We start from the raw sequence: 27,204 nt of genomic DNA, 5'->3' as shown, positions 1-27,204 counted from the left end.
CATGGCAGAGGGGCATTGCTGGCACATGATGGCATATATCATATTGGTAGATGCGCAGGTCAACGAGCCTACGATGGTGTGGCTGATGTGATTAGGTCCTGTGATGGTGTCCCCTGAACAGATATGTGGACACAGTTGGCAACGGACTTTGTTGCAAGGATAGGTTCCTGGGTTAGTGGTTCTGTTGTGTGGTTGCTGGTGAGTATTTGCTTCAGGTTGGGGGGCTGTCTGTAAGCAATGACTGGCCTGTCTCCCAAGATCTGTGAGAGTGATGGGTCGTCCTTCAGGACAGGTTGTAGATCCTTGATGATGTGTTGGAGAGGTTTTAGTTGGGGGCTGAAGGTGATGGCTAGTGGCGTTCTGTTATTTTCTTTGTTGGGCCTGTCCTGTAGTTGGTAACTTCTGGGTACTCTTCTTGCTCTGTCAATCTGTTTCTTCACTTCAGCAGGTGGTAGTTGTAAGAATGCTTGATAGAGATCTTGTAGGTGTTTGTCTCTGTCTGAGGGGTTGGAGCAAATGCCACCAGGTTTGCCGTGACATTATCGGGGATACTGTTCCTGATGGCTTGTAGTCCATCTTTGTGTGGAATGTTGGTGTAGAGGGCTTCTACATCCATAGTGGCTAGGATGGTGTTTTCAGGAAGATCACTGATGGACTGTAGTTTCCTCAGGAAGTCAGTGGTGTCTCGAAGATAACTGGAAGTGCTGGTAGGATAGGGCCTGAGGAGGGAGTCTACATAGCCAGACAATCCTGCTGTCAGGGTGCCAATGCCTGAGATGATGGGGCGTCCAGGATTTCCAGGTTTATGGATCTTGGGTAGCAGATGGGCCTGTCCTGTAGCAGGTATTCTAACAAAGAAAATAACAGAACGCCACTAGTCATCACCTTCAGCCCCCAACTAAAACCTCTCCAATGGATCATCAAGGATCTACAACCTATCCTGAAGGAATAAACGGGCACAAATCAGACGTCAAGAATTATAACATTCAAAAACCAGTCAGAGAACACTTCAGTCTCTTTGGTCACTCGATTACAGACCTAAAAGTGGCAATTCTTCAACAAAAAAAACTTCAAAAACAGACTCCAATGAGAGACTGCTGAATTGGAATTAATTTGCAAACTGGATACAATTAACTTAGGCTTGAATAAAGACTGGGAGTGGATGGGTCATTACACAAAGTAAAACTATTTCCCCATGTTTATCCCCCGCCACACAGTTCCTCACACGTTCTTGTCAATTGCTGGAAATGGCCCATCTTGATTATCACTACAAAAGGTTTCTCCCCACCCCTCGGCTCTCCTGCTGGTAATAGCTCACCTTACCTGATCACTCTTGTTACAGTGTGTATGGTAACATCCATTGTTTCATGTTCTCTGTGTATATAAAATCTCCCCACTGTATTTTCCACTGCATGCATCTGATAAAGTGAGCTGTAGCTCACAAAAGCTTATGCTCAAATAAATTTGTTAGTCTCTAAGGTGCCACAAGTACTCCTTTTCTTTTTGCGGATACAGACTAATACGGCTGCTATTCTGAAACCTTTGTTATAGAAATTTTTATTCCTCTGTTGGCTCTGTTCACATCTAACTTATGCATTTCTATGCTCTTAGAGTGCTTGGTTTCATTCAAAAAGGCAACAATACCATTTCCTATTACATGTGGTGACCTTGGAGATAGAGGCCTTGGGAGTCTACAGCACTGCCATGTTTGGTGGAATGTGTATCTGAAGTATAACTGAGAGCATACCAAGCTCTGCAGTCCTTTGGACAAGGAGGTGTTGAGTAGGCAAGACAGTTTCAGTGAGAAGAGGAAGACAGCTACCAACTGTGATGCTGACAAGTAGTTTTATGTGGACTTGTAGATCCTACACACAGATCCAGATTATGACTGGAGGTGTGTATTGCTACAGGACTGATAAGAGGAGTGGTCCTCAGGAATCTGTTGTGTGACAGTGATGGGAGATTCTCATGAATTTCTTACAGTGCAATATGCCTGACTTTGCTGGCTGGCCTTTCCAAAAAGTGTTGCCCTGGAGCCCCATGGTCAGACCATCTAATCAAAACGCTAGACCATCTTTTGCTTCAGCTGACTTTGCCCTGATGTGTGTCCCTTGTAACACCAACATCTAAACCTCAAGTTACCCACAGACATAATCTGTGAATGTCCTCTCAGATGCTAGGAGGGTGTTTATCAGCTTCTCAGAATGAGTGATTATAGATCTTTCCTCTCAGTTTCCCAGCTGATGGGCTAGGCAGGTTTGGATATTGGTTCAGGATAGGTCACTCTTGAGCTATGTTTTATGTATTTGTTGGGAGTTTGAGAGAAGGTTTGAGCTACATCTGAATCAGGTCTGAGAACCAAGACCTGAGGGTTTATGAGAAGAGGTTTATAATCACTGTGGCCTGTTCCTTCACAATCTTCACCTTCAGTGGCTGAGGGAGGAAAGGTATAAAGTAGGCCTTTTAGCCCACTTCTGAGATAAGAGGTGTGACGTTACACCCCCTATTCTTCAAGGAAATATGGTTATGATATGAATATGGTATAACTAAGATATAATTTATGCAAGATGGCTCATGTGAGGTATCATTGGAAAGGTTATGATTTACTGAATGTGTTTATCCAATTTGTATGCATGTATAATTTTTGTATCTGAAGCTAGGAATATTGACCATGTTTTTGTATTTCAAATGTGCTATGGTGGATGAGGCCAAACAATGTTAGTGGCTTATTAAAGAAATGTACACAAGCATAAGGATTACCCCAGGAACTGTGTGTAATAGAAGCCTCTCAGAGATAGCTCTACACAATGGGAACTGTTTGACCCAGGTCACAGCAAAAAAGCTTTCCAGCAAGTTGGGGGGGAAGATGTAAAAGAGGGACAATGACAACAGGAGGGGTCCTCACTCTCCCTATGACAACACACTTGAAAACCCCTGAGGAACAAAGACTGAAGTGTGAAAAGTTATGGTCCCAGGCTAAGATCTTTAGCCTGTGTATGAAAACCTAGGAAAGCCAAGACAACTTGTGTCTTAAGAATCTGCCAGCCTGTTTATCACTCAGGATGAGAATTTGCTAATTTGTATCCTACCTACCGAGTGTGTCAAGCTTAGTTTGCACACTTCGTTTCATTTGCTTAGTAATCTGCTTTGTTCTGTTTGCTATCCCTTTAACCACTTAAAATCTGCCTATTATAGTTAATAAAAATTTGTTTTGTTTATTATTAAACCCAGTTTATGCAATTTCTAGCTGTGGGGGGCAGCAAGAAGTCATGCACATCTCTCTTCACATTGAGGAAGAGGGAGCATTTTATGAGCTTGTGCTGTATGGATATTTCTATGCAGTGCAAGACAGTAGTGTTTTGGGTTTGTCTCCCCAAAGGGGTGGGCACGTGAGTGCTGAGGGAGTCCTGTCACACAGAGCTGACTTCAGTCTGTGTCTGCAGTGGGGTGTGGCCCTACCTACACACACACAAAAAGGAATATGTGTGTGTGTGTGTGTGTGCATGCGCTGCAAGAGGCTGGAGAGCCTAATTCAGCCAAGCAGGGAGCGGGAACCCAGGCTGATTGAGCAGGGGAGGCTCAGTTGAACCCCAGCACATCAGGTGGCATCCTAGAAGTGGAATCTAACCCGTCACAAGATAATCAACAGCCTCTGCCTTCAAGTGTTTCCTCCTCTCCTCTTTTGGTTCTCCAACTGGACTTGGGTGCAAAGAAGTTCATCAATAAGCTTCCAACCTGGCCAGAGATGCACCAAAAAGCTAGCTGATCTAGACCGCATTCCCTTAGTTCTAAGTGTGTCTTGCTGAGTCAGTTGACCATGACTCTCCTTCTTGGTATAGAACCCCAAAGAACAGAGTAAGAGCATCTGTCCAGGACATGAACAAGGCTACCTCTCTCAGCAGTGTTGAAGGTTTTCTGCCTTCTTAGCAGTTATATACACAGTTAAAAAAGAATCTTCTGTTGGAAAAGGAGTGATCTTGATGTCCATAACATGAAGCAGGTTGTACCCCATGTCGCCTACTTGGTCTACGTCCCCCCACCACCCCGCAAACCACATAGGAGTCCATATACATTCCCCCTACATGGTGTCCAGAATCTGTAGTTAAGACCAGCTTCTCTGGAAACTATGATCAGGTAGCTGTTAAATAATATTAAATTCACCAAGTGATACTAGTACTGGCTCTGGACCAAGATCTTCATATACTTATTTGCTGCAATTGCTGTCTGGAAATGAAGCAAGATTAGGACTGGGTATCCACATGAGACCAAGTAGCACAGGAGCTGAGTCAGATATTTTATCTTGGGAGATGTGTGCTAATGTTTGGCAAATCAGACAATATATTCTTCTGAAATGAAATAAAGATAGTTTTGGATGATAACTGAGATGCTGGAATTTTGTAAGAGCTGTAACTGGCCCTTCCACTTGTTCGCACAAAGCCAGGTTTCTGAAGGCTTTCAGCTATGTCTTCTGGGCTCTGTATAATCTGATGAGAATGTTGGCCAGACCAGAGTAGACATGTATCCCTTTCACTTGAAGGGACAGATGATACAGAATTTGTGAATACCCAGGTAGAATTTATGAGTCCAAACGGAAGTATTCTATATTGAAAATGCATCTTGTTGTAACAGAAGCTAAAGTATCCCCTGGGTGACTCTCCCTGATCATATCTTCAGTAGGTCTCCAGGATATTTATTTTCATATTCTGAAGTTTTGGGAAGATAGTGCTGTAATGATGGATTTCAGTATTTCTACCTGGAATATTGATCTCCTTATGGACTTGTTGAGAGACCTGAGATCTAAAATGGGTTGCATGCCATTGTTTCTGCGTACAACAAAGCATCTTGTGTCCCTTCCAAAATATCTCTTTTCCCCCTCCCCCCACTGAACTGGTTCTATCATTTCAGTGCGTAGGAGATGGTCTATTGTGCCCTTCATCTTCTGATGCTATGAAGGGACTTTGCTGGTTAATTTTAACATACTGTGGGGAAAGGATAAACTTGTTCCTAGGATAAGGAGTGAGTTCTATTGAATAGCCTTCCCTGATGTTCTCAAGCACCCATTTTCTGAGGTGGTTCACCCACATATGAGGGCCCACACTGTATAGTGACCTTCACAGAGAGAGTGAAATCTCTCGGAACACCGAAAAACAAAAGAAATGTTTGGGGCTGGGTGGTTTTCCAGAGAATCTCAGCCGGAGTCTTCCAACTCTTAGGATAGGTATCAATGACCTCCTCTGCTACATAATCTCCATGCTGGAACCTGGAGAGACAATGGCTTCAAAGGGAACACTGGCTGAGATAAGGGAGCTTGAATAGTCTCCCACCGGAAGGAGTGAGGGACGTAGCCCCTGGCATACAGCCTCAGCAATGCCTTTGTCTCTGTGCTACCCAAAGAGTGCCTCAACAAAATATTTGGAAGGACACCAGATGTTAGTCCACAATTCCAGTTTCTTCAGTTGGAGTCATAGTTGCCCCCAGGACCTGTCTTTGGAAGTTTTGAATGTACAGCAAATCAGAATCAGGTGAAGTATCAGGCCTGAAAAAGCTACTTGGGAAATGTAGTTTAAAATAGATTTATGGAGGACTTGGGATGTGTATGTCGGGGGGCACATGCTCCCAAGGGCATCCCAAGAGTGTGTAGACCTACGCAATAAGAGGCTGCAGCCAATACTCCCAAGGCTGAGGTTGCTGTATCCAAGTTTAGTCTGAGTGATGATCATATTGTCCTGTCTGTGGATCCTGTCTCACTCAGTTGATATGGCTATATGCTTCACTATGGCCACAGCAGGGTTAAGCTTAAGCAGAGTAAGAAGACCTTTTTTGTTCTTAGGTATAAGTAGGTCTTGCTAGGGAATTCCCATCCAACTTCATCACAGCCACAAAGCAGGCAAGGAAGAATTACACAGCTCTTCAGCTTTGCCAGTTTCTTTGTTTGGTTTTATGTTTTTAGAAAATAAAACACTAAGCATTTGTGAAGCTAGAGCCCCCATTCATGCTTAACTCTGCAAAGCTTAGTTGAGCATCTGAGGTATCTCACTCAAAGCCTCAGACTTAGAGATTTCCTCCTCTCCTTTAGAGGGGGAGTCTCTCCTGAGAGGTTTTAAGACTTTGTGCTGCCCCTTTAAGAGCTGGTTGTGACCAGTGTCCTTCACTAGTCCCTGGGCCAAACACCTGAGAGCAGGGATCCTGTGCAGGAGTCAGTGCATTACCAAGCAGCCTGGAACAACAATCTGCAGGTATGAATCCTGCATACCTCCCTAAGGAAAGCAGTAGCCACTTCATGACCTCCTGTGGGACTCCTAGAAGCTGGTCCATCTCTCGGAGAGCAGGATCTGAAACTCTTCATCCTGCGCTCCCTGATGCTGGGTCTGGGCTAAGTGGGGACCAACCGCAGTCTGCACCTAATGAAGAGTGAGTTGGAGCCACCGGAGACAAATTGCCCATTGGTATCTGAGAATTCACAGGAGTTGGAATGTTTCATGGCTTGCTTTGAAAGCAGTAGGAATAGGGATTCCATCTTTGGAGGAGGGGAGGGGGTTTGAAAAAAAACTTGTCCCATGTGTCTGTTGGAACCTAGAGCCTGACACTGGTTCTGGCCTGGTCTCAGTGGAGGGAATTTCCATGTGACCTGCTCAACGATCTCAGTCTGGACCTTGCCCCCATACTGGCTGGGAGCTGGGTTCCTGCAGGCTGCCTGCCTTTACTGAGGGGAGAAAGCCAAAAGAATTTGAGTTTAGCTGCTTTGAGGAGAAAATCATTGAGGGCAATGAAGAAATCAAGATACAGAGAAAAGTCTTTCACAAGTCCTATGCCAGGTCTGGTCCAGAGGGAGTCCTGGATTCTACCGTGTACACCACTTGGAAGCAAAGCAGTCTGGGGAGTTCTACCTGAGGGCTGGTCCGAAACCAAGGGCTCAGAGCAAAGATCTGAGTCACTACAGGGACTGCGAACAGCCCCCTGTGGAGACTTTCTGATGTGGAAGAGACTGAGAAACAGTTTATAAGACAGCTATGAAACTCCTCAGCCTCTCGCATGTAATTCAGCTTCTGATGAGTCATTTGTCACACTGTATGGACTATGTTGAGTAAGGGGTGCCACATACCTGTATCAGCTCAGGAGGAGCTGCAGAAAGGAAGTGTGACTCAGGACAACCCTCTGAGTTTGAATTCTTCTGAAGCTCCTGCTTTGTGCAGGAGATAGAATATGCTGTGTTGGATGATTACTAGGCACAGCATTCACAGCCCTTCACAACTAGCCACTCTACTGCCTAGTATGGGGTATGTGTGGGAGAGGGCAGCACAGTCCTGGATCCACCCACTCCCTGTCTCTTTCTGCCTGCTTGGACTCAGACCCCGCTCTCCCTTCCCAGACAGCTTTGCAAGGAGTTAGGGTTGGGGCTTTACATCCCTTCACCCCCACACAGTCACAATTTTGCCCTGTGTCAGTAAGCTGGCAAGCCAGCACAGTCCTGAGTTGTTAACGTCCTTTTCAGAAATGTTTGCATTGAGAAGATATTATTAGAATTTCCATATGTTGTATTGTGCTTAATAATAAATAATAATCCCTTTATAGCAACATTCATCTGAGGATTTTAAAGTGCTTTGTATTGGTTAACCTTTATAATATCCCTTATTATATCCAATGTACAGAGGGGGAAAACTGAGGCACAGAGAAGTGAAGTACCTTGACTGAGGCCTCATGTTGAATCAGTGGCAGAACTGACAACACAACCCCAGTGTCCAATCTCCTCCTCCACTGCCCTAACCACAAGAGCATGAGGAAGCATGCGGAAAGCAAAACACCAGCCTCACAGTTCCCTGCTCAGATTGCTGCCTGCCTCTTGTTTGTTTCCCTCTTTTCCCTACAGTCTCTCCCACCCTTGCCTGGCAGTGTAGCGGTTAAGCCTGTTTGCTCTGCAGAAAGGGGATATGTGTGTAAGTGTGCTTCTACCTGGCTGTGGATATTCTGCTCTGCCTGCCACTGTGAAGCCTCCCCTTCCTAGCATAGCTGCACCCTGTTACTGTGTAGCACACACACCATGGGCATGTCTATGTTGGAGCTGGAGGCGTAATTTTTAGCTCAGGCAGATATACTCATGCTAACTTTGATTGAGCTAGTGTGCTAAAAAAGAGCAGCGTAGCTTTGGCTGCATGGGTGGTGAGACAGGCTAGCTACCCTGAGTACAATCCCATTTGAAACCTACTCCCGCCTCCTGGGTGTGGGTCCCTGCTCCTTTCACTGACATGAGCTGGGCACATGATGGCTTTTAGAGCTGTGGCGGTGACAGGTGAATTCAGCAAGGTGCCTGGGAATTACATGAACTGAAACCAGTTCTCAGTTGGAACGGGGAGATGCTGCCAGCCAACTGGGAATTTTTAGAAGCTACTCGTAGCCCTTGTTAGCTCTTCTTTAGCACGACATCCACAAATAGTAGGGTGGCAAATCTCATCAGCCTGATTTTACAGACGAGGAAATTGAGGCACAAAGAGGCAAACTGACTTGCAGTGAAACCGTGGCAGCGTGGGCAGCAGCATGGGTTAGCTGCTTGAGTACATACCCTGGGACCCAGGTTGGTTTGTGCTGCTGCCCAGGCTGTTGTGGCTTCATTGCTGTTGCAATCTGAGCTAGCTAGATCTGGGTATGTCTACATGTGCCGAGGTCCTACCCGTGATTGCAGTGCAGACATACCCTTCCTCCTTGTTCAGCATCCTAGCCCCTGGGCCATACTGCACAAGCCCTGCTTTGCTTTACTCTGAGTCCACCTGCTCTCTGCTTCCCTAGTCAATGGATCAAACATCAAAGGTTATTCTATGCTGATGCTACTCTAAAACAATCAACAAGTCAATTACAGCGAGGTCAGAAGAGAGAGAAATAAACTACTCCTTAGCCTCATGCACATTTGGGTAGGGTAATGCTACCATCTAGTGGAAAGCAGGAAGAACCTCAAGTGCGTATGCAATAGATATCCTGTAGATCAGTGGTCTCCAAACCTTTTTGATCAAGCACCCCATCAGTAAAAATTTTTTTGAGCACCCCCCCAATATATGTATATTTATTTATGTATAAATTATATACATGTACTACTGTACTAATATATTATGTACATTATAAAACACACAAAAAATAGACATTAAAAAAGGATGAGATAAAGATGAAAAACAATATTTTTTGCTCTCACTAAAAAAATTATTATTATTAATATTTTTAGTGAGAGCAATGTGATTGAATATGCTTCATTATTTTTGAAAATCTTGGTTTAACACTTTGTGATGCAGCGATTCGAAGGTCTGGTTAGTTCAGTTTATTTCGCACCTTGGTTTTAATGGCTGTCATAGCTGAAAAAGATGCCTCACAAAGCTACGTAGAGCCAAATGGAAGAAGTGCATCGTTGGCTGAGCTTACTAAATCACGATACTCATTTTTCAGTCCCGTCCACCAAGTATGCAACGGTTTTTGTTGAAATTCGGCTAGTAAATTTCCATCTTCCCTGATGTCAATCAGTTTTTCTTGCAAACTAATCGGAAGGTGTTGCATTTTTATATTTTTAACAAATGGGTTCAAAACCCACTGAAACTCTTCATTTGGAAGATTTTTAAACCGGTTAGAAAATTCTGTTTCCAAGTTTTTTAAGTGTGCAGATATGAGAGTTTTTATAGGTGACACACTTACATAATTTTCAGCAACAAAATCACATAACCATGGAACATTTCCAAACATCCGTTTTCAAAATGCTCTCTCCATAGCATGAGTTTCTTTTGAAAAGCAGTAACTTTCTCACTCATTGTTAAAACGTCACCTTTACCTTGAAGGGACAGATTAAGTGCGTTTATTTTTTTGAACATATCTGCTAGGTAGCATACTACTGACAGCCACCTGTCATCACAGAAAAGGTCAGCAAATTTGGAACACTTGTCTTTTTGTAAAAGAAAAATGAGTAACTCATCTTTTAGTTCGACAACTCTTAAGCACTTTGCCACGAGATAACCAGCGAACCTCTGTGTGGTACAAAATATTTTCATGGTCACTCCCCATCTCATTACAAAGTATTGTAAAGATTCTACTATTTAAAGGTCTTGTTTTTATAAAATTAACCACATCAATGACATCCTGTAGCAGTTTGTGCACTTCTGGCTCCAAACTTCTTTGCTGCAATAGCTTGCCTATGCATGGTACAGTGAATGAATTTCACATGTGGTGCTTTCTTTATTCCAGTCAAAGTAGCCACTCCATCAGTGGTTACACTTACACAGTTTTTCCATAAAACGTTGTTTTTATTAAAGAAGTCATTTACTGTTGAGAATATATATTTTCTGGTACATCTTTCCTTTAGTGGCTCACAAAAAAGTAGTTTTTCGTGTACTTCATTATTGAAACAGAATCTAGCAAATACCATAAGCTGAGACATGTTAGAAACATCTGTACTTTCATCCACCTGTGTAGCAAACCTCCCACGCTGCGTAATTTGTTCTAATACTTGTTTCTTCAAATCTTCAGCAATGTTTTCTATGGGTCTTCCAACAGTATTTGCTGACAAATACTTTTTAGTTAGGATTTTAGTTTGTCGCTTTATTGTTTTCCGTGTACTATTTCATCCATTTTTACCGTGGCAGGAAGAACAAGTGTTTCCCCAATGGTATGTGGCTTTTTGTCTTTCACTATTAAGTAAGAAACCTCAAAAGAGGCTTCTAAACATTTATCATCAAGTTTAGTGAAAATTTGTAAAGTACTGGATTAAGTATCGCATGACTTAGAATCATAGAATATCAGGGTTGGAAGGGACCTCAGGAGGTCATCTAGTCCAATCCCCTGCTCAAAGCAGGACCGATCCCCAATTAAATCATCCCAGCCAGGGCTTTGTCAAGCCTGACCTTAAAAACTTCTAAGGTAGGAGATTCCACCACTTCCCTAGGTAACGCATTCCAGTGTTTCACCGCCCTCCTAGTGAAAAAGTTTTTCCTAATATCCAACCTAAATCTCCCACACTGCAACTTGAGACCATTACTCCTTGTTCTGTCATCTGCTACCACTGAGAACAGTCTAGAGCCATCCTCTTTGGAACCCCCTTTCAGGTAGTTGAAAGCAGCTATCAAATCCCCCCTCATTCTTCTCTTCCGTAGACTAAACATCCCCAGTTCCCTCAGCCTCTCCTCATAAGTCATGTGTTCCAGTCCCCTAAATCATTTTTGTTGCCCTCCGCTGGACGTTTTCCAATTTTTCCACATCCTTCTTGTAGTGTGGGGCCCAAAACTGGACACAGTACTCCAGATGAGGCCTCACCAGTGTCGAATAGAGGGGAACGATCATGTCCCTTGATCTGCTGGCAATGCCCCTACTTATACATCCCAAAATACCATTGACCTTCTTGGCAACAACGGCACACTGTTGACTCATATTCAGCTTCTCGTCCACTGTAACCCCTAGGTCCTTTTCTGCAGAACTGCTGCCTAGCCATTCGGTCCCTGGTCTGTAGCGGTGCATTGGATTCTTCCGTCCTAAGTGCAGGACTCTGCACTTGTCCTTGTTGAACCTCATCAGATTTCTGTTGGCCCAATCCTCTAATTTGTCTAGGTCCCTCTGTATCCTATCCCTACCTTCCAGCATATCTACCTCTCCTCCCAGTTTAGTGTCATCTGCAAACTTGCTGAGGGTGCAATCCACACCATCTTCCAGATCATTTATGAAGATATTGAACAAAATCGGCCCCAGGACTGACCCTTGGGGCACTCCACTTGACACTGGCTGCCAACTAGACATGGAGCCATTGATCACTACCCGTTGAGCCCGACAATCTAGCCAGCTTTCTATCCACCTTATAGTCCATTTATCCAGCCCATACTTCTTTAACTTGCTGGCAAGAATACTGTGGGAGACAGTGTCAAAAGCTTTGCTAAAGTCAAGGAACACCACGTCCACTGCTTTCCCTTCATCCACAGAGCCCATTATCTCGTCATAGAAGGCAATTAGATTAGTCAGGCATGACTTGCCCTTGGTGAATCCTTGCTGACTGTTCCTGATCACTTTCCTCTCCTCTAAAGTGCTTCAGAATTGATTCCTTGAGGACCTGCTCCATGATTTTTCCAGGGACTGAGGTGAGGCTGACTGGCCTGTAGTTCCCAGGATCCTCCCTCTTCCCTTTTTTAAAGATGGGTACTACATTAGCCTTTTTCCAGTCATCCGGGACTTCTCCTGATCGCCATGAGTTTTCAAAGATAATGGCCAATGGCTCTGCAATCACATCCTCCAACTCCTTTAGCACTCTCGGATGCAACGCATCCGGCCCCATGGACTTGTGCACATCCAGCTTTTCTAAATAGTCCCGAACCACATCTTTCTCCACAGAGGGCTGGTCACCTTCTCCCCATGCTGTGCTGCCCAGTGCAGTAGTCTAGGAGCTGACCTTGTTCGTGAAGACAGAGGCAAAAAAAGCATTGAGTACATTAGCTTTTTCCACATCCTCTGTCACTAGGTTACCTCCCTCATTCAGTAAGGGGCCCACACTTTCCTTGACTTTCTTCTTGTTGCTAACATACCTGAAGAAATCCTTCTTGTTACTCTTAACATCTCTTGCTAGCTGCAACTCCAGGTGTGATTTGGCCTTCCTGATTTCACTCCTGCATGCCCGAGCAATATTTTTATACTCTTCCCTGGTCATCTGTCCAATCTTCCACTTCTTGTAAGCTTCTTTTTTGTATTTAAGATCAGCAAGGATTTCACTGTTAAGCCAAGCTGGTCGCCTGCCATATTTACTATTCTTTCTACACATCGGGATGGTTTGTCCCTGTAACCTCAATAGGGATTCCTTGAAAAACAGCCAGCTCTCCTGGACTCCTTTCCCCCTCATGTTATTCTCCCAGGGGATCCTGCCCATCAGTTCCCTGAGGGAGTCAAAGTCTGCTTTTCTGAAGTCCAGGGTCCATATTCTACTGCTTTCCTTTCTTCCTTGTGTCAGGATCCTGAACTCGACCATCTCATGGTCACTGCCTCCCAGGTTCCCATCCACTTTAGCTTCCCTTACTAATTCTTGCTGGTTTGTGAGCAGCAGGTCAAGAAGAGCTCTGCCCCTAGTTGGTTCCTCCAGCACTTGCACCAGGAAATTGTCCCCTACATTTTCCAAAAACTTTCTGGATTGTCTGTGCACTGCTGTATTGCTCTCCCAGCAGATATCAGGGTGATTGAAGTCTCCCATGAGAACCAGGGCGTGTGATCTAGTAACTTCTGCGAGTTTCCGGAAGAAAGCCTCGTCCACCTCATCCCCCTGGTCTGGTGGTCTATAGTAGACTCCCACCGCAACATCACCCTTGTTGCTCAGGCTTCTAAACTTAAACCAGAGACTCTCAGGTCTTTCTGCAGTTTCATACTTGAGCTCTGAGCAGTCATACTGATCTCTTACATACAGTGCAACTCCCCCACCTTTTCTGCCCTGCCTGTCCTTCCTGAACAGCTTATATGCATCCATGATAGTACTCCAGTCATGTGAGTTATCCCACCAAGTCTCTGTTATTCCAATCACATCAAAATTCCTTGACTTTGCCAGGACTTCCAGTTCTCCCTGCTTGTTTCCCAGGCTTCGTGCATTTGTGTATAGGCACTTGAGATAACCCGCTGATCGCCTGTCTTTCTCAGTATGAGGCAGGAGCCCTCCCCTCTCACGCGCTCCTGCTCGTGCTTCCTCCCGGTAACCCATTTCCCCACTTACCTCAGGGCTTTGGTCTCCTTCCCCCGGTGAACTTTAAACATCACTGAAAAAATTGTAGAGGTTTGTCTTCACGTTCTGGATGCTTAGTTTTTAAATGTCTTGCTAATCGTGATGGCTTCATACTATCATTAGCTAATATCTCAAGGCACAATATACACTTAGGGCGAGGTTCATCGTTAACGATAGTGGATGTAAATCCATATTTCAAATAGTCTCCTTGATAATTTCGAATTTTTTTGGCCGACTTCTTGTCAAATCTGATTAGATGTCATTGTTTTTACCTCGTAATGTGGCTGACGAAGAGCTCGTACTAGGAGTAGGAGAACGGTCAGCTCTGCCGTTTTCTTGTTGTTCACTTGTGCTCGCATTATTAGTATCTTCAATCCGCGGTTTCTTTGCAGGAATCTTTTTAAGCCACTTGTCCATTTTGTGAGGGTTAGTTTAGTTAAAACTAGATAATACAATCCATAAATCCACTTAACCGGGCACACATAAACTGCAATACGCTGAAAGCGAGCGAACGAACGAGTGAGAGCGCCACTGTCAACCCCTCCGCATTGTGGAACTCCCACTCTCCCCTCAGGATATCTCGCAGGGCCGGCTCCAGGCACCAGCGTAGGAAGCACGTGCCTGGGGCGGCACTCTGAAAGGGGCAGGATTCCGGCCAATCTTAGGGCGGTGCTCCTCCGGCTGCCCTTCGGTGACACTCCTCCTGCCGTGCCACCCTTTTCCTCCAGCAGCGCTCCTCCTGCCGTGCCCCCCAATGGGTGGTCTTGCGCACCCCACTTTGGAGACCACTGCTGTAGCTGAACTGCTGGAAGTGTACACAGTCAAGGGGGAGATTTTTAGAAGTACAACAAGGAGCCTAATTCCCACTGAAAGTCCATAGGATTTGGGTACCTGACTCCCATTTTTGCCTCTGAAAATCTTTATCCATAATGTTATGCTTTAGCACTGTATGCAAAGCAGCAGGGTTCACACCATTTTGTCACAACATGGAAACCTCTATAATATTTGCTATTAAAGTGGCATCATTAGTTGTGTTGTGTTCGGGGATTAGCTAACGTCCGCAAACCTTCCTAATCATGAGTTATATTCTTGATTGACCGGTCACTTAGGTAGTCACTTGTGAAGGCACCACAATAGTTTATCTTAATGGTTACCTAGGGCTATACAAGGAGACCTGCCTGCTTTTGGCTTCAGACCAAGCTCTAACTTCAGACCACTTTTCAAGTCAAATAGGACCAATTTCAACCTGCTTACGGTTTTTGCTTCAGAAACATAGGAAATTCCTGTTCCCACATGTTTTTTGCAGTGAAACCTGTCGAAACCCTATGGGTTCAATTGAGCTTCTCCTTGAGATCTTGAGACTCAGTCTATCTTGGGGAGCGTAAAGCCACATGGATCCAAACTGAAAAACATGTATGCATATTCCCTTGCAAAGGGAAAACCATAGACTTTGTACAAGCCCAGTGGAGTTAAAGCAACCTTCACACTGGGCCGGACTGCCCCATCTCACCTGTGGATGAAGTGGTTCTCCTCCAGATATTTGCAGCCACAAGCAATGTCCCAGGCTATGTTCAGCAGGTCCTGCATTATCAGAGTGGATGGCTGATTCTGGATAAGAGAGAGATGCATCCAAGTGAGAAGAGGAGAAACGTGGTGAGGTGTGGGAGAGAGTATAGGAAAAATAGAATAGTTGGAGAGATAGGAAGGGAAAGAGAGAGATATACAGAAGGCGGGGGTGGGGGGAAGGAAATAAAAAGACAGGAATGAAGAGGAAGGGAGGTGGGTCAAAGGAGAGAAAAGGTTTCTATTTAAGGTTAACGTTTGCCAGACACAGGAAGTGAGTCTATTAGATTCCCCCTGAGAGTGTGTGTGTGGGGTGGGGGGAGTTTTGGCCCAGTCTAAATAAAATAGCCAACACTTGTATCAAAGGTGTGAAGCGAAAACTGCCCGCTGTGGCGAGCAGTGTGAAAATAAGCACAAAGGAGCTTTAAAAAGTGGGAGAAGGGAGACGTGGGCTTCTAAAGAATTACTCTGGGGATGCTAATAGGTTACACAGCAAAAATTGGTGAGGTTAGCACGGTGTCACTAGTCACCACCAGAGCACCTCCTTCTGGCCACATCTGGGGATTAGCTCTACCAGTCCAATATCCCTCCTGTGGTTGCTTGTTAGGGGGCTTATTCCTTCACCCACTTACTTCCCTGATCCTTCTCGCACGAACAGAGAGCAACAATACCCGAAGTCCAAAGGTGCAAACAATTCGATGTTTATTGGGGTGAACTTCCAGCAAGCATGATTCCAGTTTCCTTCCTTAGTATCCTCCTTCCCAGCTCTGACACCACAGAGCCTTACACCTGTGTCCCTGTTCCCATTCCTGCCCTTAGCCAAACATGATTCCAATTTCCCCTTTTTGCAAAACATGATTCCAATTTCCCCAGCCCCATTCCCTGGTCTCATTTCCCCTTTTTGCAAAACATGATTCCAATTTTCTTACCCCCATTCCCTGTTCTCATTTCCCTCACCCGAATGCCCACCACCACCCCGTTGGAAAATTTAATTACCAAGCTTCCATCCAATGTGACTACACAGAGTTGCACATACAGTTACATTTATATAACTGGGTTTTATCTTTAAACAAAAACTTCCTTCTTGACATCTCACATAAGTATCCAAAGTACCCTCCATTAAAACTTCAGAAAAACAAAAGACTGTGGAAAGGCAGGTTGCACTTTGAAACTTTTTTTTCCCTTCTTTCTCTCCACTCCCCCAGGACCAAGTCCCAGATCCAGTCTCTAAAGGTAGTCTGTTAACTCTGCTTTTGACTTTAAACCCTTTTGTGCCACATCATCTTTAACTACCCCTAACTAACGTACAACCCTTCAGCAGCCTTTGCCGAAGCAGCACCAAACTTGAAAGATTACTGGCAGCTTCCCATAATGCTGCCCTTACTTCAAACCTCTCAAGCAGACTGAAGTGCCTCTTTTCTCTGGGAGTCATTCAGTCCCCATGGGCAGGGACCTTCTTCCACTACCCACATACCAAGGAGGGTGGGCTCCTCAGTCACCCCCCATACCTCTGGGTCCCCTAACATTGCTCACTCTATCACTCTTCCTGTCTCACTCGCTTGGGACTCAGCTGCTCCCACTTCATGGCTTGGCCCTCTAGCCAGGTCACTGTAGTCCTCCCTTTCAAAGGTATCAAGGTTTCTTGGGACCCACTGTCCCAGGCAGTCCTTCCTCTCACTACACCTTAACAGCATCACTGTCCAGTGGCTGGTAGGGAAATCCAGGCCCCCCCTCTACATTGGGTTCCCTACAACAAGCAGTCAAGGTCTGCACAGTCCCAAACCTTACTGCTGTGTCCCTGGCCTACTTCCTACCTTGCCCTTCTCTCACCCTAACACTGACTGCAGCCTCTCTCTGCAACTCCCCCTGCCCCCTTTTCTCCACTACGGGGCTTTATGCAGGCCCCTCCCGTTCCTCTCCAGCTAAGCCTCATCTCTAATTAGTTCTTGTTCCTTAGCTACTCCTCCTAGGTACAGCCTAGGCGGTTAATAGGCCCACCTGACCAGCTTGAGCCTTGTGTGGGGTAGACACCGCATCACAGTGGGACTCACTGAGAAGAGCACAGCTTAACTCCCATAGTGCTGGGAGTGTGGATTCCTCTGGGCTAAAAAAATCTGCATTAGGGCTACAGTGTATTCAGCAAACCATTGTGTGCTTGCTTAGACAACCCCAAGGTGTTTTCATCAGTCTGTGCACTTAGAGAGCCTGGGAGAGCTTCAGCATCTGTGTGCACAGGATCCCATGTAAAGAGACCCCTTTGTGTTTATTATTCCTGAGTCCTACCTCTTCCCCATCACAAGGGATGTTACAGGTCTGGAAGTCATTAGGGTTTGGTGCTGGCACAGAGTACTGCAGTCTCCCATCTTTGCTCTCTCACATGCGCTCCCTCTCTCTGTCCTTTCAAAATATCCCAGACGGATGTGGTTTTTAAAATACCTCACAAATTTTTGCTATGTGACCCATTAGCATCCCAGAGTCATTCTTTAGAAGTCCCCTTCTCCCACTTTTTAATGCTCCTTTGTGCTTATTTTCACACCGCTTGCCACAGCAGCAGTTCACACTTCACACCTTTGGCCATTTTATTTAGACTGGGCCAAAACTCACCCCCCTCCCCCCGACACACACACACTCACTTGTGACACCCACTTATTCTCTGGCAATCATATCTTCCCCTGCAGGGAAAGTTCCTTGGTGTGTCTCCAGGAAAGTTGTTATGACAAGTGCTTTCCAGTGCTCTGGGGAGAGGTAGCGAGAAATTACTACCAAGCACAGTGAAGCTCAGGGAGATGTCAAGGCAAATTGCTCTTTTTTCTCCTGTTGTTTCTGGATGCTGTTACCTTGTTCATTTCACAGCCTGGAACCATTTAATTAGTACTCCAGCTGTTGGCAGCTGGTGTTTAATCAGCTAGATGGGTCGTGTCTTTATTGTACAGAACACTTGCATATTTGCCATTGAAGGTTAGAGTTATAAACAAATGTCTTATAAAGGTGAAAGCGAGGGAGTAAATAAGAGACAGGCAGGCAGAGATCAGCATGTTTTGGGATACCTTTGTCAGGAGGCAGATGGAGTTTCATTTTTACTGTGGCTAAACAAACCCATGGCAAGATCTAGAGCTGGCTGAATTTTTCCAGGAACATTCCTTTGAATTTGGAAGGGCTGTTTTGGTTCAACTAAATTCTTGCCCCTTTTTGTTTGTTACTAGCAAACATTCTTGATAGCAGGTTTGTTTTCTCACAAATGTTTAGGGAAAGACTGTTCTTCACACTATTACTCGTATTCACTGTGTGCAAATGAGAACATTAGCTCTTCGCTGTTTAGTCACTATTCATCGTTCCATAGGCCTTGTCTCCTCACAAAAGTTGTATAGTACTACTTTCACTATACTGATGTAGTTAAAGCCCTACAACCTCCTTGGTGTGGAGGTGGTTGAAAGTACTTATACCAGTATAATTTATTCTAGTATGAGAAGGGGAATACACTGCATAATACAGGTACAGTTTAATTGTAGCTGTGTTGGGCCCACAATATTAGAGAGACAAGCTGTCTGAGGTAATATATTTTATTGGACCAACTTCTGTTGGTGAGAGAGAGAAGCTTTTGAGCTGACCTGAAGAAGAGTTCTGTGTATTTTGAAAGCTTCTCTCTCTCACCAACAGAAGTTGGTCCAATAAAAGATATTACCAAACCCACCTTGTCGCTAATACACCTGTGTACGACACCTTTATGTTGCTATAACTGTGTCCACACTGTGCGTTGTAGCTAACTGATATAGCTACACCGGTACAAACAATGGTTGTAGAGTAGGCCTTATTCTCCTGTTTAGAAAGTTTCACTTATCCACGCACGGAGCAGAAGGAATATCATACAAGTTACATTACCAGTGACACACTCTGAATAACCAATAGCAAATAGCTGAAATTAGCAGTTTGTGAACAGCCAATACAATGAAAACTGCTCCTCCAAATTATTCATGGAGCCTTTTGCCCATAACAAATACACTGGTGGAAATCAGCACTGATTCATGAACAACCCACAAGCAGAAAACCCAAGGCTAATTCCAGGTTGTTATTTATTTGCATTTATTTGCTATTTCATTCAGCACTAATGGAACATGTAGGGCCAGGTCCTCAGCTGGTGTAAACTGACATAGCTCCATTGAAGTCAATGCAGTGATGTCAATGTCCTTGCTGTAATTTCAGCTTTTCACTTGACACAGCAGTATGACGGAGGCTGAGGGAACGTTCTCAAGTGCTGTTGTCCTGCTGACCCTGGCGGAGAACAGGGGAGGCGACAGGAAAACATCCTTTACTTTGTATCCTCCTTGATTGCTAATAAACGGGAGTCTTTGAAATATGTGATCAAGAATCATTTTCTGTTATTGGCATCTGCTCAAGTCAAGGGAAGGGGGGAAATGTCTAGAGGTTTGTAGAAATTGGGAATCAAGAGGTCAGCCCTATTAAAATCCTGTAATGAAAACAGACACAAGTGGAAAGGGAAAGATGGTCTCACCACCCGGGGTCGATTCTGCCGAAGGAAGCTCTTCATGTCTCCACCGGCCATGAGCTCCAGCAGAATGAAGCGAGGCAGTGTCTGAAGGCTCACGCCAATGCACCGCACAATGTTCTGGTGACAGAACTTACTGCGAATCGACCACCACAGCGACATGGAAAGGAGGAGACAAAATCAGAGAAGGGATAAAACCTCTTACCCAACTCCCCCTGAACTTTGGTGAAGCAGATTAAATAGAACCTGGTTCTGAAACACACTGTCAAAGAAAATCTAGACCTCAGCTAAATCAAAGCATGGTGCCCTCAGCCCAGCTCCACTTACAAGGAACCCAAAGAGATTCTGCTTAGCCTTGCCTTAATCCAACTTCTTCAGAAAGTGGGAGAAAAGTGGCAAAAGCTACCAAATACAACAGCACCTTCTCTCCACACACGCCGCCCGCCATGGTTCTCTAATGCAGAGAAGATTAATGGATTTAACTGTGACAGGGGTCATGGGAGAAAGGAAATGTGATATCTTATAGCTTTTAAATCCAGAATATTACAGCTATTTGAAATGAAATGCTATCATGTGGGGATTTCATTTTTTTCATTGTTTGTTAAATAAATTTCTGTGTAGTTGGGGGTCTCAGTTCAGTGTCCAGTATGCCAGAAACAGGACCAGATAGTGCCAATTGTAGCAACTGGTTTTGTAATTTTTCTGTCCCCAAGGAACTGGCTGGAGACTATCAACTCATTTAACATAGGCTGCCGAACTATCATCAGAAGGCTGTGACTTTTGATCACTACCAACCTGGGTTAGATATGAACTGAGGACTTTGGTGGAGTGGAGGGACAGCGAGGGAAGACCCTACTAAATAAATCAAAACATTATGAAATGATCCAGTGGGTTGCTTTTAAAAATCATGTGTCAGCACTGCTGCCTCTTGCCTTGCCAGTCAGAACTCCAACAGTCTGCAGGAGATGCACTGATGTTAATAGATCATTCCCAGCTGCATGCTGTGAGATGAAGTCATCCACATACAAACACGTACAGGAATGATTTTATTCCAAACATTCAAAGAGCAATAAAAATAAATAACCCCCAGCAATACATTTCACGATGGCTTTCAGACACTTTATTTTGTCTAAAAGCTTGCAAGAAATTATAATAGGTATGGCTCTTTCTGGATTTTTCTGGTGAGTGCTTTGCCAGGCAAGATCTGTGCAATGCCACGGTAACTGAGAGCCACCTCCCCAGTAAAGCAGCTATGTGCTCTGAAAGAGATTAGGGAAGTTCTTCCAGATCATCTCCCTCTTTTCAAACTTTCTTTGTGAGCTTGATTTAGTTGCATAAACCCCAGGTTTGAAATACCTAGAATGCATGGAATTACGGGGATAACTCAGCCCTCTAGCTTTCCTAGGCAGATAAATTATACACCACCTAGCTCATGAGAAGGCCTTTGAGATCCGGCCATATAAATTATTGTCTGGTCTATTCTGCACAGACATCAAAAGACAGATTGTGCCTGAGTAGCATTGGCCTGCACTGAGGGAGGTGAGAAGCTGCACTACACCGGTTCCCTATTCAGGACTTCACCCCTCAAGAGGGTTCAGAGTGCCCCACTCCGCTGCCCGGTGCGGAGACATGGGGCCTTTGGGGTGACTAGTCCTGCAGAAGGCATTAGGAGGGAGAAGTCCCTGTGGTTAGGGGAGCACAGGAGCTACAGCTGTAGTTGGCTACTGCTTGAAGGGCACAAAGGGGAAGCTTCATGCGTTGTCTCCTTGTGCAGCCATCCATGAAAGAGGCAGGTCCAGGGCTGTCCCTAAACACCCCATAGCATTTTTAATAAGAGAAGGGTTTGCCCCAATGTCCTTGGCTGAAAAATCCCTCCTTGGCATGCAGCATGTTGCGTGCCATCTGACTGCTGCTCTCCACCCCAGTGGTGGCTGAATTTGAGTAGGGTTGCATGGCTATAGGGCTAAATCCTGTAGTTCGCATATTACACAGTTTTCCATTCAATCAAAGGGAGTTTCCTTACACAAGGACTGCTGAATGTGAGATCGACATGGCCAATGGTCCTGGGATTTCCTGAGATGAAAGGTACAATATACATATAACACTGTTAAAAGAATTTAGTGCTTATTTCCCAAACAACCACTGGAGAAGTTACTTTCGGCTTTGCTGAGATAACCAGTAAGGGTCTCATGTACAAGGTGGACACATGTCCATTAGAAACTAGGCTGATGCACTAACTCATAGGTCACCAAACAGCCATCGGCTGTAGCAATTTGTAGTTAATATCAATCAGGGCTGGATTGGTTGTGGTCATTGGAACCAGTGACTTAAATGTGAAAGTCTCTCCATCCTGTTATTAATCTCCTGAGTCAGTGAGTTAATATTTCTGGTTAGAAATATACCTGATTATCAGCGCTTCCATCAGAAAATCCATCTCATCCTGCTCAGAGCAGATTTCTGGCAATGTCTGTTGAGAGGGAACGAAAGGGGAGAAGCACCCAGAAGAAAAGAAGATATTTAAGAGATGTATAATAAAGCCAGTGAAGACACAATAAGATTATGTGGTAGCTATGATGAGGGTCTCTCTTTCCTCTTCCAATCCCCTATTCACTGGGTCATATACTACACAAGTGGTGGGAAAGAAACACGAGCTGACTGGCCTACGCGAAGAATATTCTTGTGTGTGCATTTAACTACATGCAGTGCTTTTGTAGCTAGAGAAAATCACACCTGATTCTATACAAAGAAGTGTAGTTGCTAGGGAACTACAGGTCTGAATAGTTCATTTAAAACAATGTGTACTAATGGCATTGACAGCTACAAACTGCAGGTGCAGGTCTGCGCAGGATGGTGTGGCCACCGCTGTAGAGGATGGTATGGCTGCTGCTATCTGTGTGCAGACTGAGGAGATGGGCTGTCTGCTACTGACTGCAGGCTAGGCTGTGAGGGAGAACATGGCTAATGCCATTTGCAGCGTGGGCTTTGGAGGGTGGGGCGGCATTTTGCAAAATGCCCAAGGGATGGTCTATTTCAATCTACTACATTGGTGCGTGCACCATTTACAAAAGGAGTATGTTTGATGTATTCTTTAAAGCTCCCTATTCTACTATTGATGTATTCTTTAAAGCTCCCTGTTCTACTATTTGATGTATTCTTTAAAGCTCCCTATTCCCACTCTGTCAAAGACAAACTCTGTGAAAGAAGGGACGGATGGATACAGCCAGACCATGATGAACCCAGCTTCTGTGTGATGATCGCCCAATCTGGGCACCATGAAGTGATTTGTGTGCACTCAGCCCATATGACCTTAACTAACACTCCCTCTCTCATCTACCATATGGACTTTATATCATCTTCCAGAAGGAAGTACAGCAGATTCTCAGCAGTTTCATTTGCTGGGGGCTATGTGAATACCTGGGAAGGCTGCAGACAGGACACAAACAGGGAGCAGTCCTTGCTCACTCACACAGAAGCTGGCCACAGTCTGGCCCTGAATCATTAAAATGGAAGCAATAAATAACATTTGAATGTACTTCTTCCCTCTATTTACTTTTCCACGTCACTCAGGACTGTGAAGCTAGACTAGACCGTTTCACTTGCAGCGTTTAGCAGTTTCAATTCTGGGTTCTCACACTTACTCAGGGTATGTCTACACTTCAGTTAGACACCCACAGCTGGCCCATGCAAGCTGACTTGGGCTGGGACTGCTGGGCTGTTTAGTTGCTGTGTAGACATTCTGGCTCGGGCTGCAGTGTGAGCTCTGGGACCCTCTCACCTCACAGGGACCTAGCGCATGGGCTCCAGCCAGAGCTTGGACATCTACACTGCAATTCAACAGCCCTGCAGCCTGAGCCCCATTAGCCTGACTCAGCTGGGTTTTTAATTGCCAGCCTAGACATATCCTCCGTGTCTTTACAGCACACTTAGCTCGAGTGTTAACCCCAATTCAACTCACATGCACACACAGAAACCTCTAGCTCGAATTAAATGAGGTCTTAAACTCAAGCTAGCTGGCCTGCCGGGGGGGATGGGGCGGGGGGGAAGAGATAGACGCTCCAGTGTTGCAGCTGCTTGAGCTAGTAATTCAGTGGTGATGCAATAGCTTGAGTTACAACAACTCATCAGCTGCCAATCTAATCAGGCTGCTAATCCAATTGCTCTGTGCTGCTCGTGAAATCACTCTATGCAACTCCAGTGCTGGTTTGAAGTGTGGTCGCGCTCACTGGAGCTAGGCTGGTTGGAGTGCAGTAACTTGCGTGTACTGACTTGAGCGAAGTGCTGCAGTGGAGACATGCCCTCAGTGCTGCAGGGTTGGGTTTTGCCACTTGCAGGGGAACGTATACACAAAAATGACACAAATGAATCTCATTGACATTAAAAAATGATTCATGAAAGTCTCACGATTAATATTAGATTTTTAAACCTTTTTTTGGTAACAAAGCCTAACTGGGGGGAGGCCCTAAAACACAACACTTGATCATGGCCCTTTGATACATGAGTTTACGGTACTATAATTAATGCTACTAAGCACCATTTAATTTCAGAAGTTCAGGGCTCATAACCTTTGTAGGCAACTTTACCAATATACGAGAACACTAGCTAGTGTCCACTGCCTTCCAGTCACTTGTGTGTTAGCTTGGGCATTCCAAATTCCTTAGCAGGCTGGAGTACCTGTTACTGAATGAGAATGGCAGAGCACCAGAACCTAGGACAGGGACTTATCAAGGGGCGAACATCAGAACAGCCATACTGGATCAGACCAATGGGCCATCTAGCCCAGTATCCTGTCTTCCAACAGTGGCCAATGCCAGGTGCTTCAGAGGGAATGAACACAATGGGCAATCATTGAGTGATCCATCTCCTGTTGTCCACTCCCAGCTTTTGGCAAACAGAGGCTAGGGACACCCAGAGCTTGGGTTGAATCCCTGACCATCTTGGCTAATAGCTATTGATGGACCTATTCTCTATGAACTTATCTAATTCTTTTTTAAACCCCATTATAGTTTAGACCTTCACAACATCCCCTGGCAAAGAGTTCCACAGGTTGACTGTGCATCATGTGAAGAAGTACTTCCTTCTGTTTGTTTTAAACTTACGGCCTATTAATTTCATTGAGTGACCCCTGATTCCTGTGTTATGTGAAGGGGTAAATAACACTTCCTTATTCACTTTCTCCACATCATTCATAATTTTATAGACCTCGATCATCTTCCCTCTTAGTCGTCTCTTTTTCAAGCTGAAAAATCCCAGTCTTTTTAATCTCTCTGCTTACAGCAGCTGTTCCATACCCTTAATCATTTTTGTTGCCCCTCTCTGCGCCTTTTCCAATTCTAGTATCTTTTTAGAGATGGGGCAACCAGAACTGCACATAGTATTTAAGGTGTGGGCATACCATGGATTTATATAGTGGTATTTTGATATTTTCTGTCTTATTATCTATCCCTTTCCTAATGGTTCCTAACATTCTGTTAGCTTTTTTTGTCTGCTGCTGCACACTGAACAGATGTTTTCAGAGAACTATCTACAGTGACTCCAAGAGCTCTTTCTTGAATGGTAACAGCTAATTTAGACCCCATCATTTTATATGGATAGTTGGGATTATATTTTCCAATGCGCATTACTTTGCATTTATCAACATTGAATTTCATCTGCCATTTTGTTGGCCAATCACCCAGTTGCCTGGTCACCCAGTTTTGTGAGATCCTTTTGTAACTCTTCACCATCTTGTTTTGGACTTCACTATCCTGAGTACTTTTGTATCATCTGAAAATTTTGCCACCTCACAGTTTACCCATTTTTCTGGATCATTTATGAATATGTTGAAGAGCACTGGTCCCAGTACAGATTCCTGGGGGACACCACTATTTACCTCTCCATTCTGAAAACTGATAATTTATTCCTACCCTTTGTTTCCTGTCTTTCCAGTTATTGATCTGTGAGAGGATCTTCCCTCTGAGCCCATGACTGCTTACTTTGCTTAAGAGCCTTGGGTGAAGGACTTGTCAAAGGCTTTCTGAAAGTCCAAGTACATATATCCACTGGATCACCCTTGACCACATTTGTTGGACTGCCTCAAAGAATTCTAGTAGATTGGTGAGGCATGATTTCCCTTTAAAAAAGCCCTGTTGACTCTTCCCCAAAAAGTCATGTTCTTCTAGGTGTCTGATAATTCTGTTCTTTCCTATAGTTTCAATCAGTTTGCCTGGTACTGCAGTTAGGCTTACCAGCCTGTAATTGCCAGGATTGCCTCTGGAGCCTTTTTTAAAAAGGAAGAGGAGTCTGGAGTATCAGTCACAAAGCCTAGAGTATCCGTAATGGCTGGAACAGTGTCTATGGGTACATCTACGCTTGGAGCTGGGGGTGATTCCCAGCTCGAGGAGACATACCTGTGCTAGCTCTGACCAAGCTAGTGTGCTAACAATAGAGTGCAGCTGTGGCAGTGCGAGCTGTGGGACAGGCTGGCCTCCCCGAGTACACGCACCAAGGGAATCTGAGGGCACCTCCATGGCGCGGCTAGCTGCTCGCACTGCCACAGCTGCTCTCTGTTTTAGCACGCTAGCTCGACGAGCGCTAGCACGAGTATGTCTCCTCGAGCTGGGAATCACACCCCCAGCACCAAGTGTAGCTGTAGCCTACGTGACTATTCCTGTACTGAAAGGCTCTCAGCGAACACCATAAGAGACACTCAAGCTTTTGGGTGGAACTCTCTGCTGGTATCAAACAGCAGAGCTCCCTGACTTCAGTGGAGCTGCGCTACTGACACTAGTGGAGGATTTAGCACCTTGTTTTAATTTTAGCTAATATATTTTATATGGATGGGTGACTGAGATTCATACAGCCTCCTCTTAGATGTAGTAGGAGAGCTCTCTCTGGCGTTGGCAGCAGAGCCTGAGGGACTGACTCTCCTCTTCAGGTTCTGCCATGCAGAGGCCTTTGACTCAATGGGCCCAGTTATTCCACTGACATTAACATACCAGTTCCCACCCCCATTAGACCATCAGGTGTAGCCACTACAAAGTCATGCTGCAAACGAGAACAGTTTATCTGCAATCTGCTGCTATTGCCACGTGGCTTAAAAATCAAAATAATGGGAAGCTCATAACTCCCGCATGTGACATTAGCAGCATGTGTAACACTGTTAACCATGCAGTATATGATAATTGTAACAAGCCATTTCTAATGGGAACCTTAATATGGTAACATCACTCTCATGGGTATTCGCTACTGTACAGGAAAGATTAGGCCATTAGCTGTAGGTACTGACCTTGATAGCCACCTGAAGAGGGTTGGGATCCCCTGAGATTCCTATCACAGTCCCCTCATAAACCTCACCAAATGCACCATGCCCTAGGGCCCTGAAGGGAAGAGAAAAAGCAGGTATTACTGGGTCAAGTTCAGGAATAGGTTCTGGATCTGTTCTCGTAATCCAGGG

The 27,204-nt window shown here is 44.9% G+C and overlaps 1 protein-coding gene across 1 annotated transcript in view; it reads right to left on the bottom strand.

Annotated features, from left to right (window-relative positions):
* The window catches only part of LTK (leukocyte receptor tyrosine kinase), a 167,560-nt gene that overhangs the window by 16,336 nt on the left and 124,020 nt on the right, over nt 1-27,204 (bottom strand). The window contains exons 21-24 of the mRNA XM_073348710.1: nt 27,037-27,127; nt 22,175-22,239; nt 19,779-19,908; nt 15,216-15,313 (exon numbers count right to left, since the gene is read on the bottom strand). Of these exons, the coding sequence (XP_073204811.1) occupies nt 15,216-15,313; nt 19,779-19,908; nt 22,175-22,239; nt 27,037-27,127 (384 nt within the window). The remainder of the gene's footprint in view (nt 1-15,215; nt 15,314-19,778; nt 19,909-22,174; nt 22,240-27,036; nt 27,128-27,204) is intronic.

This window comes from Lepidochelys kempii, chromosome 6 (genome assembly GCF_965140285.1).
Source record: "Lepidochelys kempii isolate rLepKem1 chromosome 6, rLepKem1.hap1, whole genome shotgun sequence".
In the NCBI taxonomy this organism is placed as follows: Eukaryota; Metazoa; Chordata; order Testudines; family Cheloniidae; genus Lepidochelys; species Lepidochelys kempii.
Note: the sequence above shows the minus strand (reverse complement) of the source record. Positions and strands in the feature narration are given on the sequence as shown.